Below are 21366 nucleotides of genomic sequence, written 5' to 3' on the forward strand. Positions count from 1 at the left end.
CTGTCTGCCACTTGCAGAAATGTAGAGTTTGTCAAATGTATTTTAGGATCATGAAATTAAACATACAGTAAGGGAAGCCTTTAGGTCATTAGCTTCCATTAGCATTGCCCTGCCTATAGGCCAATGCAGTTGATTTCAGATGGTGTATGAAGGGCTCTAGTAAGGAGGGTACAGTATAACATAATAACCCGGAGGAAGACAGCTCGGAGACTGAAACCATTTGTGACTAGTTTCCGCTCCCCATATCACCAGCCGATAAAAACACTTTGAAGCGACTCAGCAGTGCAAAAAATTGGATAACCTTTTTTTCCTCGATGGCTTCAATCATAGACAGACTGCCTGTAATAAACCAAAATCCTGCAAGGGGATACAGCTCAAAAGGTTCTCCAGGGTAAAATGCCAATGTCGAGCTTCCCAGTACAGCATTCTAAAGATTGGGTATGATGAGTTAGATGAGGGCTCTGCTTTGAGGATTAAATCAACTCATTGCTTACTGGTGTGGTGTCAAACTACTGAAAAAAATAACTAAACTTATTTTCTTTATCCATTGGGAACAGCCATATTTCTGGCCAGGATTCACACATAACTTGGCCATAGCCACAGCACAACAGTCAACATCTGCACTGCCAAAAAGTCCATCTGTATAAGAAATCTGGCACGCAGCTCATAGCAGGCAATAAAGGACATTACCACCTTTGAATCCCATTGCGTTCACAGTGAAGAATCTAATTATAATTCATAACTGGCTGTGGAAAGCAGACTAGTCCTAAAATTGATCCCCGTAAAAGTAAAAAAAATGGTATGCCCCATATGGCCTTGCCGAATAAATCAGACTGATACCAATTCACAGTCTTGTGCACGTGCCTTAGGTCACAAGCAAACAAATGTTGATTGGCACCCACAGAGACCTGTGTTTTGAAGTCTGTTTAACAATATTTTCCTGTGGATATTTTGTCTCAAATTGACACACAAGGACCAACCCATGGACAATCAGCAGAGTATGTTCAAATCATTTTAGTCAACATTTGTGTCAGACAAGGGACGTTTAGGCTTTTTCTATGTAAATATGTGTGGTTATGCCTGCACAATGGAAGGCATCGCCACAGTCGGGATCACATATGACCTACCATAGTTCTGTAGTTGGTTGAGTACATCCTGGAAAACATTGGCAATGCTTCCGTGATGCTCAAGAGCAGTGGTGTAAAGTACTTAAGTAAAAATACTTTAAGTAGTTTTTTGGGTATCTGTACTTTACTTTAATATTTATATGTTTGACTACTTTTACTTTTACTTCCCTACATTCCTTAAGAAAATATTGTACTTTTTACTCCATACATTTTCCTTGACACCCAAAAGTACTCGTTACATTTTGAATGCTTAGCAGGACAGGAAAATAGTCCAATTCACACACTTATCAACAGAACATCCCTGGTCATCCCTACTGCCTCTGATCTGGTGGACTCACTAAACACACATGCTTCGTTTGTAAATGATGTCTGTGTTGGAGTGGTTCCCTGGCTATCCGTAAAATAAAAAAACAAGAAAATGTTGCCGTCTGGTTTGCTTAATTTAAGGAATTTGAAATGATTTATAATTTGACTTTTACTTTTGATACTTAAGTATATTTTAGCAATTACATTTACTTTTGATACTTAAGTATATTTAAAACCAAATACTTTTAGACTTTTACTCAAGTAGAATTTTACTGGGGGACTTCCACATTTACTTGAGTCATTTTCTATTAAGGGATCTTTACTTTTATTCAAGTATGACAATTGGGTACTTTTTCCACTACTGCTTAAGAGCCAAGTAATACAGCTCCTTCCATTCAAACTTCAGGATGTTTCCCTCATCATCATCTTTGTCTGCCAAATAAGAACAAAACACTGTTGCAATATTCAAGTGACAAACATTCCTCCACTACCTGCCAAACTTTCATTCAGGACAATATGTGCGGCAGCAGGGGCGTAGGCCTCTGGAGAGGCAAGCCCAGACAATAGAATTGGTCTTTACTTGTCAGCGTTCAAAACAGGACATTAGACTTTTTACCTAAACATGCAAACACAATCAGATATAATTCATAGCAAACAGTGCACTGTTTTAATCAGATTAGATTAAATATAACAGAACAGATTAGCCGGAATGTCATTCACTCTCACGGGATGGGTTGCCAAAAATATCTAACTGAAAGACACATATGTCACTGTCCTTCAATGTCTATATGCACCATGCCACTGCTTATTTCATCTGTTCATTTAGCAAGCAAGATACCTCATAATCCAGTGCATTTTATCACAGACAACACACCTGTATTTTAGCTTTAAAAATGCCAAAATTTATTTTAGCCCATGGCAAAATGTATAGAATAGCGTGAGATAAGATATAAAACTACACATTTTCCTCTGCCCCATGGCAAAATGTTTAGTATTGCAGGAAATAAACTATAAAACTGCAAATTGTTCTCTTTGCCCATGGCAAAATATTACGGCTAACAATGGGTCACAATGGGTAAATTAAGGTTGGGTTTTGATTTGAGGATGTACATTTTGCCCACCAACATGGGTGAACAGCTGCGATGATTGTTCTCTATCCAATAGCATAAACAGCGAGACAGACTTGCCCAGCAGCCAGACTTTGTTTACATTAGACAACACATCGTACATTTTATTTACTTGAGAAATACTGCACCAAACACCTTGAATGTAAAATGTGCAACTAAAACATACTCAGCAAAAACGTCAAATTTATTACAGATTTCTTGTTCTTAAATTCATTCTGGTGATTTTGAGGAAGTGAACGAGGCTTCCGCATCTACAGTATGTCATTGGGGACAAACATTAATCAAACAGGAAAACCTCTAAGACTAAAATCGTGTTTTTCTAATGAGCAACAGAAAAACACATGTTCGGTGGCTCTATAACACAAGGGGTGGAAACTCTTCGGCGCCAAACTGCCAATATATATAGAACTTTACAACTTCCCAAAATAAATTAACTCACCTTGGATATGACCTTCCAACACATCCTTCTCAATTCCCAATAAGCTCTCTATGTCAGAGCAGGGCAGCCTCATTGAGGGCAGATGAAACATTTCCTCCAGAACCAGCCACTGGGTCCAGTGCTTGCGCGATGGGAACGGAATGTCTGCAAACAGCTTCTCCTGGAGTGACCGGTTACAGTGCAGTCTTGGCTGTGATGGAGCAGTTGGCGGTGGCAAACGGGACTCCAAATGACATCTGTGTAAAGAGGAGAAGCCTACAAGTGATGAACGTGAACTTGACTCATTCACAAAAAAGGATCAGCATATCTCGGGTCCATCTAAAAAAAATACTAAAGTCTAATACTACTAATATAAATAAAAAAAGTTTTACATTACCTGTGTCTTGTCCAGAGTGAGTTGCAGGAACAAATTTGAAACAAGGTTCGGCAGGTGCTCCCAACCCTCAAGAGAGACGTGGGATCCAGCTGCCATAGGTTGAGAATAAAGACTTTGTCACTCAAGTCTAGTATCCCTGTGTTTGAGCTTTCATGTGTGTACTCCCGTTGCCTGCTTTCTTCTTTGACCTCAAACGAGGTCGCGAATAAAAGAGAGCACTGTCCCTGCTATTCATTCTCCCAACTCCCGTCGTCATTTTTGCCACCTGCCGCAGTCAGCCATTCTTGAGAGGGATTTAACATTTAAGAACGTACCATTGTTGCAGTCAAAATGGGGAAGTAACCTGGGAGTGTCGCACCTGGGCACGGGGAACGCTTGATTGAGTTTGCCCGGCATGCCGTGAGCTACACTACATGACCAAAAAGTATGTGGACACCAGCGCATCGAACATCTCATTCCAAAATCATGGCCATTAATATGGAGTTGGTCCCCACCTTTGCTGCTATAACAGTCTCCACTCTTCTGGGAAGGCTTTCCACTAGATGTTGGAACATTGCTGCAGGGACTTGCTTCCATTCAGCCACAAGAGCATTAGTGAGGTCGGGCACTGATGTTGGGCGATTAGGCCTAGTTCGCAGTCGGCATTCCAATTCATCCCAAAGTGGTTCAATGTGGTTGTGGTCAGGGCTCTGTGCAGGCCAGTCAAGTTCTTCCACTCCAATCTCGACAAACCATTTCTGTATGGACCTTGCTTTGTGCACGGGGCCATTGTCATGCTGAAACAGGAAAGGGCCTTTCCCAAACTGTTGCCACAAAGTTGGAAGCACAGAATTGTCTATAATGTCATTGTATGCTGTAGCGTTAAGATTTCCCATCACTGGAACAAAGGGGTCTAGCTTGTATCATGAAAAACAGCCCCAGATCATTATTCCTCCTCCACCAAACTTCATAATTGACACTATGGTAGCGTTCTCCTGGCATCCGCCAAACCCAGATTCGTCCGTCAGACTACCATGAAGCGTGATTCATCACTCCACAGAATGAGCTTCAATGGCGGCAAGCTTTTCACCACTCCAGCCGACGCTTGGAATTGCGTATGGTGTGCGGCTACTTAGGCTTGTGTGCGGCTGCCATGGAAACCCAATTCATTAAGCTCCTGACGAACAGTTCTTGTGCTGAAGTTGCTTCCAGAGGCAGTTTGGAACTCGGTAGTGAGTGTTGCAACCGAGGACAGACGATTTTTACATGCCTCAGCACTCGGCGGTCCCGTTCTGTGAGCTTGTGTGGCCTACCACTTCGTGGCTGAGCCATTGTGGCCCCTAGGCATTTCCACTTCACAATAACAGCACTTACAGTTGACCAGGGAAGCTATAGCAGGGCAGAAATTTTACGAACTGACTTGTTGGAAAGGTTGCATCCTATGACAGTGCCACGTTGAAAGTCACTGAGCTCATCAGTAAGGCCATTCTCCTGGAAATGTTTGTCTATGGAGATTGCATGGCGGTGTGCTCGATTTAATACAGCTGTAAGCAATGGGTGAGGCTAAAATAGCCGAATCCACTAATTTGAAGGGGTGTCCACATACTTTTGTATATACACTACCGTTCAAAAGTTTGTGGTCACTTAGAAATGTCCTTGTTTTTGAAAGAAAAGCAATTTTTTTGTCCATTCAAATAACATAAAATTGATCAGAAATACAGTGTAGACATTGTTAATGTTGTAAATGACTATTGTAGCTGGAAACGGCTGACTTTTAATGGAATATCTACATAGGTGTACAGAGGCCCATTATCAGCAACCATCACTCCTGTGTTCCAATGGCACGTTGTGTTAGCTAATCCAAGTTTATCATTTTAAAAGGCTAATTGATCATTAGAAAACCCTTTTGCAATTATGATACTCAACTAGTCTAAAGAAGGCCAGTTTTATTGCTTCTTTAATCAAAACAACAGTTTTCAGCTGTGCTAACATAATTGCAAAAGGGTTTTCTAATGATCAATTAGCCTTTTAAAATGATCAACTTGGATTAGCTAACACAACGTGCCATTGGAACACAGGAGTGATGGTTGCTGATAATGGGCCTCTGTACGCCTATGTAGATATTCCATAGAAAATCTGCCGTTTCCAACTAGAATAGTCATTTACAACATTAACAATGTCTACACTGTATTTCTGATCAATTTGATGTTATTTTAATGGACAAAAAATATGCTTTTCTTTCAAAAACAATGACATTTCTAAGTGACCCCAAACTTTTGAACGGTAGTGTATAGTGTACCAAAAGATGAATAGGCTATTCCAAAAATGCTAACTGAACCGGGCCGATCTAAATCAAGAGCAGCTGTTCAGGTTGTACCATTTAGCTACGTTAGTTAAAACAATTTTCAACAAGTGCGTGGTGATCATCATCATCAGGATGAAGTTTGTATAAATCACACAATTCTCTCAATCTCTGTTTGACAAAGTATTTTATTTGAAAACAATTTACAGTTAATAGACATTACCACAGCCAATCCACCTAGAACATGCAAATATCAAAATGGTAAATTACTGCAGATTTTTCTCTGTTTACATCATATGCCACTGCTATATGAGGACTTAAGTTTCAGTTGAAGGTTTAGGCCTACCCATTGGGTACAAAATGTAATCAGTATGCTACTATTTTCATTAATCTAGGTGATTTAAGCAAATTACAGCCTAAGTACCAACACATCTAAAGAATATTGATAGCACATTTAGGCCTTACACAAGACAACAACCTTTCCTTTAAACTTTTGGCAATGTTAAGGTTGTGACTTGTATTCCAAGTGCAATGCGGTATGCAAAGTAAGAGATCCATGTTTTCCCTCTGATATTCCATATAAATTGATTTTGGCATAACATCCTGCTGCATACTGTATGTGCTGACCCACTTTACCATATCATATACAGTTGAGGAAAAACCCTATGATATAAGATATTGCAATCTGGTCCCTATGACCAAATTACATTTGCTGAGTTTGGCGAAATGAACCTTACACATGTTCCAGAATATAATGAAAAAGAACAAGTAACTGTTTCAACATGACCTGCTCTTTCAGTGTTGTAGGTGTGGACCTGCACTCAGTCATGAATTGTGGATGTGGCTATCTGACCCAGTGACCCATATGAGTCTGCACAACCACTCTCACCAATCTTCAGTTGTAAATAGTGTTTCTGTGTGTTTACTTGCTACAAATCTTCACCGTGTTTTGAGTGGTGTGATATTTTCCGTTTCTCTGCGTTTCAGACCAAGATACTTTATTTTAAGCAACACTTCTGACAGCAAGGGCTCCAATACACCAACATCTAATAGAATACAAAAAAACAGAGGATAATATTACTTTGAAAGAAATATGTTCCAAATCATTCCGTTAATGTGCTGTGGATAAAACCCAGCAGGGAATAAAAAGCAACACAATTAAAATACATTCCAACAGCTGGACAATCAGTAAAACAGAACATCACAATTCTGGAATGACATGTGCATTGTAATCATCACATTTTTTTCCCTATCAACTCGAGTTCAGTGTACGTATGAACAATGAAACAAATGTACAATAATCACTTTGCTTCATTAGGAATCCTGCTATATTTGTCTCTATACCCATTGGCCTCAGGAGATAATGTCTCCAACATGGAAAGTTGGATATATGTGTGGTTTAGTAAGTAGTTGTAAGGGCAGACTAAATGTAATGCAGAGAAGCAATCCACAGTGCTCTAAATAGAGTTTATTCATATAAATTGAGGGGCCACATCGGTATCCAATGTCTTCAGACAATTCTGGGCTTACAAGGAAGGGGCCATTTATAATGTGCAGCTCTAACACACAACAGTAATACATTGTAAGGCACTGACTCATGGTAAGTCTGTGTATTACTTTATCTTATCTCTGAGGGAACAATACAACACTGGAATAAAGTACATGGGCGAGCTAGACCCTCAGCTCAAATTCAAATCTTAAAATCCAATAAAGTTCTGTGCTGATGTAAAAAAGAAACAGTCACCATTTACACAAGCCTTTAACACAAAACCTTTTTAAACATGTCAAATGTACAGTAAGAGGGAATGTGATGGGGGAACAGTATATTTCTATACATGAAACAAATCCTCGAAATCTGAAATAGTCACTGCTATCTATTCACAGTTTGTGATCACAGTGTACTTTTGCTTGTTTGCTACATGATTATATCTTTATCATTCAGTGATCATTATCATTCTCTCTGTACAGAATCTGGGAGGCGGTGCAGTGGATGATTAGGCCCCGCCCCCTCAGGCCACCCTGATGCGAGGTTCCTCCTCTATCTCCTGCCTCAGGCTGGTATAGGTCACCGAGGGTTCCAGGGGCCCCAGAGTGGGCGTGTCCGTGATGGGGTGGCCGGCGTTGCGGAACTGCTTGTAGATGCGCGGGTCCTGGGCCACGTAGGTAGAGGAAGAGGTGTAGAGGACCAGACCCAGCACAATGATGACGAAGGACAGGAGGTAGAGCCCTGAAAACTGGAGCAGACACATACACTCAGTCAACTGAGAAATTGCTTATATTGGTCCTATTTCAGAAGTGTGTACTAATACACGTCTAAATTGGAAATTCATTATTTTGCACATCCAACTCCCCCTGAGAGTGGGGTCATGGCCAGGGTCGGCCATTATTAACAGCAACTCTTGAGCAATTAGGGTTAAGTGCCTTGCTCAAGGGCACATTGTGTAGGCTTCGGGGATTCGAACTAGAGACATTTCAGTTACTGACCCAACGCTCTAACCGCTAGGCTACCTGCTGCCTCCAACAAACAAACCTAAATAATCTCTGTCTGATAAGATGAAACACATTGAGGGCATTGTGATAGCAGTGTTCTGAGTTGCCAACAGGCCGCCTTGAGGGCTGCTCATGATCTACTGACAGATCTCATGGTACAAAGGCAAAAGCACATATTCCCCCAAGATGTATACTGAACAAAAATATAAACGCAACATGTAAAGTGTTGGACCCATGTTTCATGAGCTGAAATAAAAGATCCCAGAAATGTTCCATATGCACAAAAAGCTTATTTCTCTCAAATTGTGTGCACAAATTTGTTTACTTCCCTGATAATCTATCAAACTGACAGGTATGGCATATCAAGAAGCTGATTAAACAGCATGATCATTACACAGGTGCACCTTGTGCTGGGGACAATAAAAGGCCCCTCTGAAATGTGCAGTTTTGTCACACAACGCAATGCCACAGATGTCTCATGTTTTGAGGGAGCGTGCAATTGGCATGTTGACTGCAGGAATGTCCACCAGAGCTGTTGCCAGTGAATTTAATGTTAATTTATCTACCATAAGCCGCCTCCAACATCGTTTTAGAGAATGGCAGTACGTCAAACCGGCCTCACAACCGCAAACCTCGTGTATGGTGTTGTGTGGGCGAGCGGTTTGCTGATGTCAACGTTGTGAACAGAGTGCTCCATAGTGGCGGTGGGGTTATGGTATGGGCAGGCATAAACTACGGACAACAAACCCAATTGCATTTTATCGATGCCAATTTGAATGCACAGAGATGATGAGATCTTGAGGCCCATTTTCGTAAAATGCATCTGCTATGTCACGTCCTGACCAGTAAAGGGGTTATTTGTTATTATAGTTTGGTCAGGACGTGGCAAGGGGTATTTGTTTTTATGGTTTTGAGTGTGTGTTTATGTAGAGGGGCGTTTGATTTATGTATTCCGGGGTTTTTGGTTTAGTTCTATGTTGTATAGTTCTATGGCTGTTCTAGGGTATTTAGATCTATGTTTAGGTAATTGGGATTGGGGCCTTCAATTGGAGGCAGAAGGTTATCGTTGCCTCTGATTGAAGGTCCTATATTTAGGAGTATGTTTGTTATGGGTATTGTGGGAGGTTGTTCTTAGCACTGCTGTATTTAGCCTGCAAGACTGTTAGTTCGTTTTGTTTCTTGTTTTGTTTATTTAAGTGTTCACTAATAAAGTTAAGATAAGCACTCGACCCGCTGCGCCTTGGTCCATTCACTACGACGACCGTGACATGCTATCATCACTTCATGTTTCAGCATGATAATGCACAGCCCCATGTCGCAAGGATCTGTACACAATTTCTGGAAGCTGAAAATGTACCAGTTCTTCCATGGCCTGCATACTCACCAGACATGTCACCCATTGAGCATGTTAGGGATACTCCGGATAGACGTGTACGACAGTATTCCAGTTCCCGCCAATATCCAGAAACTTCGCACATTAATTGAAGAGTGGGACAAAATTCCACAGCCCACAATCAACAGCCTGATCAACTCTATACAAAGGAGATGTGTCACGCTGCATGAGGCAAATGGTGGTCACACCAGATACTGACTGGTTTTCTGACCCACGCCCCTCCTTTTTTTTTTAAGGTATCTGTGACCAACAGATGCATATCTGTATTCCCAGTCATGTGAAATTCATAGATTAGGTCCTAATGAATTTATTTCAATTGACTGATTTCCATATATGAACTGTAACTCAGTCAAATCTTTGAAATTGTTGCATGTTGCATTTATATTTTTAAGTATAATTGGCACACTGAGTGATACAGTGATAACTACATTATGTCTAGAAACTCAAGTTAAGAATGAGGAAAATAATTACATGCATTTTGCAGAGGATGAGATAATGAGCATTTGAAAGGAGAAAGTCTACTGTACACTCGTCTATTTCTATTCTCGGTGAACATCTATTAAGAGTCACATCCTAGAAACAGCGGTAACCTGCCATGTGACAATCAAAAAATATCATCTTAAAAGACAGGGTGGTAATACCATTTTGTGATTGAGTTGACTGAACGAGGTCAAACAACCATATTTCAACCAGCCATGTTTTCTACATGTGAGAGATACACAGCAAAAACGTATTCCTAGACCAGATTGTGGGCAAAAAACAAACATGCAGAACTGTTTTTCTGTACTACCTATGTGAGTTAAACAGACATTCTGGAATAATCCCTGTTTATATACAAAACCAACCAAGAGGCTGCAGACACGGCTTCGCAGACATGGATTTACAGACATACATGGCTACTGACCCTAATTAGAAGTTGTGAGAGACAGAAAGTGACACTGAAGTACAAACCAGTCAGTTGTGTTTACACAGCAGTACACAGTGAATACTAAAATAGGCCAAATGCACACGGTGCATCTAAAAATGTAAAGGCCAGAAGCTCCAATGAGAATGTTACATTACACAGTCCGCATGCCAATGGAGCTTTATGCAATTTATACATCATTCATATTACAACACACATACACTGAGCATACCAAACATTAGGAACACCTTCCTTATATTGAGTTTTGTCATGGTGTCGAAAGTGTTCCACGGGGATGTTGACTCCAATGCTTTCTACAGTTGTTTCAAGTTGGCTGGATGTCCTTTGGGTGGTGGACCATTCTTGATACACACGGCACATACTACCGTACCCCGTTTAAAAGCACTTCAATATTTTGTCTTGTCCATTCACCCTCTGAATGGCACATATAAACAATCCATGTCTCAATTGTCTCAAGGCTTAAAAATCCTTCTTTAACCTGTCTCCTCCCATTTATCTACACTGATTGAAGTGGATTTAACAAGTGACATCAATAAGGGATCATAGATTTCACCTGGATTCACCTGGTCTCAGTCTATGTCAAGGAATTAGCAGGTGTTTTTAATGTTTTGTATATTCAGTGTATATGACACATACAGTGAGCTCCAAAAGTATTGGGGCAGTGACAGTTTTTGTTGCTGTTTTGGCTCTGTACTCCAGTACTTCGGATTTGAAATGATGAGGTTAAAGTGCAGACTGTCAGCTTTAATTTTAGGGTATCAAGCTTGTGACTCAAAACATTTGTTGGAATCATTTGCTGTTTCTTATGGTTGTGTTGCAGATTATGTTGTGCCCAATGTAAATGAATTGTAAATAATGTATTGTGTCATTTTGGAGGCACATTTATTGTAAATAACAATAGAATATGTTTCTAAACACTTCTACATTCATGTGGATGCTACCATGGTTACGGATAGTCCTGAATGAACCGTGAATAATGATGAGTGAAAAGTTAGACACACAAATATCATTCCCCCGAGACATGCTAACCTCTCACCATTACAATAACAGGGGAGGTTAGGATTTTTGGGGGGTATGATATTTGTGTGTCATTATTCACGATTCATTCAGGATTATCCATAATATATTGTATTCTTCTTTACAATAAAAGTGGCTCCAAAATGGCACAATACATTATTTACTATTCATTTATATTGGGCACAAATAATCTGAAACACAACCAAAACAAACTGCAAATGCATCCAACAAGTTTGTAGAGTTATTGTGTGCTAGGAATATGGGACCAAATACTACATTTTTACTACTTTAATACATAAGTGAATTTGTCCCAATACTTTTGGTCCCCTATAATGGGGGGGACTATGTATGTAACTGTCCCAAAGCTTTCGGAGCTCTCTGTAGGTCATAGTCTATAGTGTAGTGTTCCAACAAGGGTTTGATAGAGTCAAATAAGGCCACTGACTGTTTGATCTGATTGCTATATTGAAGGGGGCTGTGGATGTAATCAACAAACAACTCTACTGAAACTGTAAATGGGAAATGTTCTGTAATAATGAGACATTGGGTGTTTCTGGTCTAGTCATCTCCTTGATTACATGCCACTTACTCTGTGGACCGATAGGTCTATTGCAATGGTTCACAAATCGGAGCCTTGTCTGTACAGCAGTACTGCTGGATTTCTTTTCTCCCTGGTAGGTAATGGATTGATTAGCGGTAATGTCGCTGATTGACCAGAAATTCCACTGATCTGTTGTCCCAGGTCGGACTCTGAATCAGTCTGATTAGAGATAACCTAGAGTTACAGCTAAGACTGCTGCAGTGCAATAATGCACATTAGCAGGACTCAACATTCGAAATCTAAAACTTCCCCACTGTAAACATGATTTGAAAATCACAAGAGGAACCTGCTAACATCAAAATGTAAGACACTAGTTTACATTGTAATGCCTCTGGGATAATTTATGAGTGTGTTTTGATGCAATTTGGGCTCAGTTTTATGTTCAGCTCCAGGGGGTGAATATGGGGTCTTCTTAAACATGCTAAGAGGGTGAGCGTCATGGGAGTAGCAGAAATAACATCTCAAGTCCCTCTGGTCATAACAGCCTCGTTATCACTATCAGCCTTCTGATCTCAAAACAAACACAGATATTATGTATTATTAAACGTCTGTTTGAGATTTACATTCAGACCGCTCAATAGATACAGAGCAGAGATACGGTAGATTCCTTTCCTCTCAGGGCAGCCCCTCAGGATGCCAAAGCACCATGTCCCTCTCAATCAACTAACACACAATACCCCATAATGACAAAGTGAAAACAGGTTGAAAAATGTTTGAGAATGTATTCAAAATAAAAAGCAGAAATACCTTATAAGTACTAAGACCCTTTGCTATGAGACTCAAAACTGAGCTCAGCTGCATCCTGTTTCCATTGATCATCCTTGAGATGTTTCTACAACTTGATTGTAGAACAGTGCATGTCAGAGCAAAAAGCAAGCCATGAGGTCGAAGGAATTGTCCGTAAAGCTCCGAGACAGGATTGTGTTAAGGCACAGATCTGGGAAAGGATACCAAAACATTTATGCAGCATTGAAGGTCCCCAAGAACACAGTGGCCTCCATCATTCTTAAATGGAAGAAGTTTGGAATCCCCAAGACTCTTCCTAGAGCTGACCGCCCGGCCAAACTGAGCAGTCGGGGGAGAAGGGCCTTGGTCAGGGAGTTGACCAAGAACCCGATGGTGACTCTGACAGAGCTCCAGAGTTCCTCTGTGGAGATGGGAGAAGGACAACCATCTCTGCAGAAGGACAACCACCAATCAAGCCTTTATGGTAGAGTGGCCAGACAGAAGCCACTCCTCAGTAAAAGGCACATAACAGCCCGCTTGGAGTTTGCCAAAAGGCACCTAAAGGACAGTCAGACCATAAGAAACACGATTCTCTGGTCTGATGAAGCCAAGATTGAACTCTTTGGAAACCTGGCACCATCCCTACGGTGAAGCATGGTGGTGGCAGCGTCATGCTGTGGGGATGTTTTTCAGCGGCAGGGACTGGGAGACTAGTCAGGATCGAGGGAAAGATGAACGGAGCAAAGTACAGAGAGATCCTTGATGAAAACCTGGTTCACCTTCCAGCAAGACAACGACCCTAAGCACACAGCCAAGACAATGCAGGAGTGGCTTCAGGACAAGTCTCTGAATGTCCTTGAGTAGCCCAGCCAGAGCCCGGACTTGAACTCGATCGAACATCTCTGGAGAGACCTGAAAATAGATGTGCAGCGACGTTCCCCATCCAACCTGACAGAGCTTGAGAGGATCTGCAGAGAACAATGGGAGAAACTCCCCAAATACAAGTGTGCCAAGCTTATAGTGTCATACCCAAGAAGGCTCAAGGCTGTAATCGCTGCCAAAGGTACTTCAACAAAGTACTTAGTAAAGGGTCTGAATACTTAAGTAAAAATGTATAAAAAACTTTTGTTTTGTCATTATGGGGTATTGTGTGTAGATTGATGAGGGGAAAAAACAATTTAATCCGTTTTAGAATAAGGCTGTAACCTAACAAAATGTGGAAAAAGTCAAGGGGTCTGAATACTTTCTGAACGCACTGTACAACTTAAACAACCAAGGAACAAAACAGATGAATAACATACAATGAATAGAATATTGTCTCGGAACAATAACAGCCATACACAGAATAACATTTTGGCCATACATTTACAGAAACAACACCAAATACATGACATGACGCATGAACGTCACGTCACTGTCACAGAAGCAGGCAGAGGGAGTCATCACAAATACCGACATAATTAATCCTTACCATTTCGTGCCACTGAAATATGAATCATTACCCTGACAGCCAGGAATTATCTCTCTCTCTGGAGGCACACACACATCCCCCTATTGCTGCGCAGCAATACCTCATCTGCAGGGTTTCAATGTAGCATTTGCTAAAGTAAACACTCCTGAGAACAATATCAATGTAGACCACGGGAAACAAATTATGCAAATGTCTCTGTCAAGACTAGGGCTGTGGCAGTGACGAAATTTCAGCCGGTGATTGTCAAGCAAATAACTGTCGGTCTCACGGTAATTGATCGATCGTTAATTAACATAAACACATTTAGCATCTCCTGGCTTCCACACAATAAATCCATGTAATATAGCCTATACTTTCACAATAAATCCATTATTTATTTTAGACAGGTCTAAAGAAGCATGATATGAAGGAGAAGCATGTCTATTTCAGAAGAACAGAACAGCATACTGAGTGTTAGGCCCTGATGTGGCTATGCCATATTGCTGTGGACTACACTAGTTGCTGTGGGCTACACTAGTTAATTTAGCAGACAATATTTGCTTATAATTCCGGATAATTATTTTATATTATTTTATAGTATGAGGAATACAATTGAACAAAGCTGAATAAAATACAAATATTTTCTCCAAATGATTGAGGCAGTGCGCACATGCGGCTATTCTGTGTTGAGCGGTTAACAAAGAAATAGGTACTTCTAAATTCTTAATTTAGAGTTATGTAAGTTTAGTTGTTCTACAAACGTTGGGCTACATGTTTTGACTTTTAATACATTGTAAGGCTGCATGATGAGACTCTAATGATGATTTGGAAAAAGTCGCTTGAAAGGCATGAGCTCTGCTTGGGTTTTTTGCGCAGGCAGTACACACTCCAATAGTCTCTCATTCACAATTTGACAAGCACTTGATAATGCTCGAATTTCACGCCGGCATTCCCTTTGTGGCCCTAATGCACCCTACAAAAAGTATGCATTTTGCGGCCCGGAGTGCTGCGTTGTACCCTTCTCCCTGAGCGTGCTGCGCGATCGGAAGCCCTCTCACGCGCATGGCTCTCCGTCACGTGATCGGGTCTTTCTCACAGGCTACAAATGAAGACAGACACATCCGGCTTATCCAATTCCGAGGTGCGTTTTGGAAGAACTGTCCACATTTACTTTTCGTCAGCCAATAAGATGAGTAGGCCTAACGAACAGCAAAAGCACTAGCCTGTCAATCTACTATCCCCCATAGTACAAAAGTCGACCTATTCTGTGTGAGAAATAAATATTCCAAACATAGTCTGGGACAGTTGTTGGATGCAATAGATCACAAATTAATACAACCACTAGCATCAAAACACCTTCATATTCAATGTGGCTGACACAACAGATCAGAACATTTACCTTAAAATGTTGATAAACTATTGGGCTATTTCTTCACATTATACGTGCAGCAATGCACACATTGTAGAAGGCTATATGCGCGAATGTGCCATTAGCGGAAAACACCATTATCAAAAGTGACCGCAAATGCGATTATGCATGTAATGTTTTTATTATAAAGGTACATTGTTATGGTGAAAATGTTCTTGCCCAAACGTGAAACTCACGAGCTGCTTATGTAACAGTGTAGGTTCCGTCCCTCTCTTCGCCCCAACCTGGGCTCGAACCAGGGACCCTTGCACACATCAACAACTGACACCCATGAAACACTTATGTATGCCAGTTAGGCGCTACACCCCTTAATTAATGTGCTTCATTTAAAAAAGTTATTTGGCCACTTTAATTGTGATATTAACCTTATTAAAACATATAGGCCTATGGCCTAGGCTACATGAGGTGTGCGACTATGATTCTACAAATTCACAAAAATAAGGCTTTGTTTCTTATGCTGGGCATCATTCACAAGTGATAACATACAATTGACAAGTGATAGGCTAATATTGTCACTAGGGTTGCACATTTTGGGGAATATTCTGAGATGGAAACTTTCCGTGGAAATTAACGGGAATATATGGGAATTAGCGGGAATACGCAATAATATTAATACCTTTAAATGTAGATGTTTTTGCATTGGATATATTTACCATATCATGTGGATACAGAAACATAAGCCTTTTACCTTTTTATAAGTAGACATAATTGCAAATGATTAAATCCTTCCAATAGAAAAGAAAATAAAAAATTAGTTACGAATTGAACATTGAACTTTAATTAAATGAGTTGATTTCACTGAACAACAAAAGAAAGGGAATATTGAATGATCCCCAATGATCCATCACATTTCCCCAAAAACTTTTCAACATACTTCTGTAAAATGATAGTCTAGAAACTAAAGCTTTGCTTGTCTTCCTCTCAGGCTTCCATGTCTTCTCCCTGGACCTCCTCAATGTCCACCTCTTGAACATCAGACTCTGAGGCCTCATCTTCACTGTCACTTTCCAACCTTGTTGAGGATGGCTCGTTGTCCGACTCAAAAAGCCTCAAGTTTGCCCAGATGGCCACCGATTTTTCAACCCTTGTATTGGTCAGCCTGTTGTGTGTTTTGGTGTATGTGTTCCCAAACAAGGACCAATTGCACTCTGAGGCAGCTGATGTTGGTGGGATTTGGAGGATGATGGAGGCAACAGGGGAAAGAGCCTCAGATCCACAAAGTCCCTTCCACCAGGTGGCGGATGAGATATGTTGGCACAACTGACATTTTGCATCTCCATCCCAAAGCCCTTGCTTGGAAGTGTACTTCGCCAGACTGCCAAGAACCGTGCCCTCATCCAGGCCAAGGTGGCGAGACACGGAAGTGATGACACCATAAGCCTTGTTGATCTCTGACCAGACAGGATGCTATTACCAGCATACTTGAGGTCCAACATGTGCGCTGCGGCGTGTATGGGCTTCAGGCAGAAGTCTTTACGTTTTTTTGATGTATTTCAGAACTGCAGTTTCCTCTGTTTGGAGCAACAGTGAAGTGGGCAGGGCAGTACAGATTTCTTCTCTTACATCTGCAAGCAGAGTCTGAACATCAGACAGGATGGCATTGTCTCCTTCAATCTGTGAAATGGCTACTAATATAGATTTCAGGAGTTTCAGGCTGCTTACCACTCTCTCCCAAAATACATCATCCAGGAGGATTCTCTTGATGGGGCTGTCCATATCGGGAGACTGTGATATGGCCATTTCTTGGAGAGACTCCTTCCCCTCCAGGAGTCTGTCAAACATGATGACAAAACCACCCCAACGGGTGTTGCTGAGCAGCTTCAATGTGGAGTTCTTATTCTTCTCATTTTGCTTGGTGAAGTAGATTGCTGCTGTAACTTGATGACCCTACCATTTCCTTGGCTCTCTTCTAGAGTGTATCCATTGTTTTCAGTGCCACGATGTCCTTGAGGAGAAGATTCAATGCATGAGAAGCACAGCCAATGGGTGTGATGTGAGGGTAGGACTCCTCCACTTTAGACCAAGCAGTCTTCATGTTCACAGCATTGTCTGTCACCAGTACAATCATCAGCTCATCCGCAATGTAGAGACCGCTGTGTCTGTTGTCCCTTGTGTCTGTGCTCTTGTAGAAGACTGTTTGAGGGGAGGAGATGATGTAGTTAATTATTCCTTGCCCACGAACATTCAACCACCCATCAGAGATGATTGCAATACAGTCTGATTTCTCTATGATTTGCTTGACCTTCACTTGAGCTCTGTTGAACTCTGCATCCAGCAAATGAGTAGATAAAGCATGTCTGGTTGGAGGGGTGTATGCTGGGCGAAGAACATCCCGAAATCTCTTCCAATACACATTGCCTGTGTGCATCAGAGGTGAACCAGTTGCATACACAGCTCAAGCAAGACATTCATCAGCATTTCTCTGACTACGTTCCTCCATTGAGTCAAAATAACTTCTGATTCCAGGAGGACCATGAGCTGTTGCTATCAATAAGGTGTCTGATTCATCATTTTCACCTCGAATAGAAGTAGAGGGACTTTTGTCAGAGGTTGTGAGCGCTGAGGGAACTTTATGCACTTGGCCAGATGATTCTGCATCTTTGTTGCATTCTTCACATATGATTTGGCACATTATTTGCAAATGTACACAGATTTTCCTTCTACATTAGCTGCAGTGAAATGTATCCACACATCAGATAGTGCCCATGGCATTTTCCTGTAAAGATTAGAAAATGAGTAAAAAAAAACAAATACAATTCCATGCACAGATAAATAGTTAAGCAGTTAGATTAAACAACTCCTTTGTAAGATAACTGTTTTAAAATGAAACATGTATGGAAACAGGTGAATTAACACTCCTCAGTTAGCAGGCTCAAGCAAGCTAAAACCCACATGGTAGCAAAAACTAACTAGTAGAAATTGTTAACAAGTTAGAAATGATTTAAACACACTTTGCTGTAGGCTACTATTTACTAGTGAACAAAAAATAATGCATATCATATACAATATTCACCCCACCCAGTATTGTAATCAAAACTTACCAGAAAGCATGTAGACCATGGCTCAGACAGTGTAGTAGTGTGGGCTCAATAGCATCTCATTAGTGTGCAAGATCTTGAGAATCAGCTGTACATGTGATGGAAGAGTGCACTGTGCATGCAGAGGGTTGCAATTCCATTGAATTGGGGATAGTTTAACCAAAATATGCCACAAGACCTATAATTGCCTTATGTGTATCCCACAAAAAAGGTTCACTGTTATAAGCTAACTTTTTTGATGAATTTAAGCAAAATTCCCCAAATTCCCGGTAACTTCCCATGGAAAATTTCCCGGAAAGTTTCCGACCCTTTGCAACCCTAATCTTCACCCATCAGACTTTTCTTGATTTAATCTTGTCTTTACATATACTAAATAATATATGTGTGACATTTGTTTAAATTTAGAATGTACCATTATCGTGCACCTGAATCGAAACAGAGGCAGCGGGAAAAAATACATGTAATCTATGCACTTAAATAGCGAATGGAGGACGCTTTTCCTGTGGTTCATTTTCATGCCAGCCAGGTAGGCTATACTCCTGTTGTAAAGAGAAGCAATGTGCTTAATATTAGGAAAGTTGAGAAATAAATATAGTAGGCCTAACCTATAGAAAGCTGATGGGATCCTCCTCTTTTTATTAGCGGCCATCACTCTGTTTTCTCACGCAATTGCATAGCCTATAGAAATGTTGTGCAACCTGAGATCATGGGCTGTCATGAAGTGTTTGATTAGATTTTCGAAAACATTTGCATTGATATCAGAGTAATTAAAGGGACAATGGAATGCTGAGTACCAGGCAGTTAGCAAGTTTGATAGGCTACTAATGACCAGCAGCAGCATCAGAGCATAGAGAAGCCTAATTACTGTGACTAAACGGTCATGTGGAATTTGACGGCCTTTATGACTCTTGACCGCCGGTGTGGCGGTAATACGGTCACCGCAACAGCCCTAGTCAAGACTTTTATTAACATGTGGAGTAACAGGCACGGAGACAGTGCTTTTGCAGGGAGGGAGAATATATGAGAGGAGAAAGCCATAACTGGAAACTGAGAGGAATACATTCTACTTAGCATGGTGACATCTCCACATACTCTAATTGACATGTACCTACTGGAGACACGGCTACAGCCCTGCATACCGTGATAGAAACTCAGAAGCGAGAGGAAAAGGAGAAAGACTTTCACCACCACCACTGTTCATCATCTAATGTAGCAAAATCTTCGGGGAGAATTCAAATATAGCTGTTTTCATTTGAGCAGATGGTGTGTTATTGTTGGTTGTCCTTTGCCTGTACCTTTCCCTTGTTGCTCTGTTCTGGGATTATGATTTGTGATTTGCATGAGAGTTTAGAGATTAGATTCCCATCAGGCCATGGTCTCCTCCTACCGTGGCCACAGCGGGTAGAGATAGCATTACATTACATCAGCCACAGCTCATTTGAATGCATCCCAGCTTCGTTATACTGTGAGGACATGAGACATTTAGAGAATAAGAATCAAATATGACTGTCTGAGGACAGAGGATCTTGGATTTTTGCTCCTGCTTTTCACAGCACAGTTAAACCAAACCATTAGCACCTCATGCTCAGTATTAGGACATCTTCACGATTGACGATTTCCACCCAAGGACAAACATGTATTTTCGAAAAGTAATTCCGGATACCACTATCATTTCAACATTGGACAGCATGCTCTCCTGAGAATTGTATTGTACCATAAAGCACATACCGTGAACCGCTGACACAAGCATTCCATCACGCCGATGCGTTCATTCCTCATACTAGAGGCAAAGATTACAGTTGTGGTCAAAGTGGTCAGGGGGCTGAGACAGAGTCCAAAGCCAAATCAATAAACGCTGCCTCAACAACTTCCCTGTTCCCTCATCTTTCCCTGCAGTCGATTTACAGTACAACACTAATAAACTAACCATTACATACAGTATTGTTGTTGCTAATATCTGGAGAGAAGGATAGGGCATATTCATTCAAATTGGCTAAGCTAAATGCTGCAAATGTTTTAGCCAACATACCAGCATCTATCTATCACATCCAAGGCATTGTGTCAGATCTCAATTCAGAATATTCCATCAATACCGAAACAAATCAAGAGACCTTTACATTCTCCACTACCCTCCTGATGCTCTACAGTATAACGCTATTAATATTAATTCATCCTCCACTGTCAATAATAGCACACAAGTCCCTGCATCTCCCCTTAGGAGTTCAAAAGCAATTAGTTCTGGCGAGGAACATGGATGCTTGTGTTGTTCCTAAGCAATTTGATTTGAACAACATTTAATGTTTACTTTACATTGACTGTAGGTGCAATAAGGGCATCAGACGACTAACAAAAGAAGAAAATAAAGAAATAAAGAAACTGCTATGATTCATCTTTGAATGATTGAATCAGACACGGTAGCATGGTCCTATAGTAGAAACTCCAAAGGACAGATATGTCTCAGGTGTTGAATGGAATGCTTTCTTCTCTGCCAAGACTGGCAATTTGAATGACTTTGGTGCCTTAAGATATGTACTCTTTCAGTGCATAAAAGACAGACATATTATCCAAAGTACAACTCAATCACTTTCTGGTTCTTTGTGGATTGCTCCTCTCTGAGTCTGGTCAGTAATAGCTCTTGCCT

The 21366-nt window shown here is 40.9% G+C and overlaps 2 protein-coding genes across 2 annotated transcripts in view; both read right to left on the bottom strand.

The window, feature by feature from the left end:
* The window catches only part of LOC106607623 (uncharacterized), a 17945-nt gene extending 14174 nt beyond the window's left edge, over positions 1 to 3771 (bottom strand). Inside the window, 6 exon segments of the mRNA XM_045719521.1 lie at positions 1128 to 1222; positions 1817 to 1865; positions 3000 to 3184; positions 3186 to 3254; positions 3376 to 3640; positions 3690 to 3771. Coding sequence (XP_045575477.1) covers positions 1128 to 1222; positions 1817 to 1865; positions 3000 to 3184; positions 3186 to 3254; positions 3376 to 3640; positions 3690 to 3771 — 745 coding nt within the window.
* Positions 3772 to 5826: 2055 nt separating this feature from the next.
* slc35f1 (solute carrier family 35 member F1) overlaps positions 5827 to 21366 on the bottom strand; it is a 123017-nt gene continuing 107477 nt past the window's right edge. The window contains exon 8 of the mRNA XM_014205138.2: positions 5827 to 7890. Coding sequence (XP_014060613.1) covers positions 7666 to 7890 — 225 coding nt within the window. The 3' untranslated portion in view covers positions 5827 to 7665. The remainder of the gene's footprint in view (positions 7891 to 21366) is intronic.

Source organism: Salmo salar, chromosome ssa06, assembly GCF_905237065.1.
Source record: "Salmo salar chromosome ssa06, Ssal_v3.1, whole genome shotgun sequence".
NCBI lineage: Eukaryota > Metazoa > Chordata > Actinopteri > Salmoniformes > Salmonidae > Salmo > Salmo salar.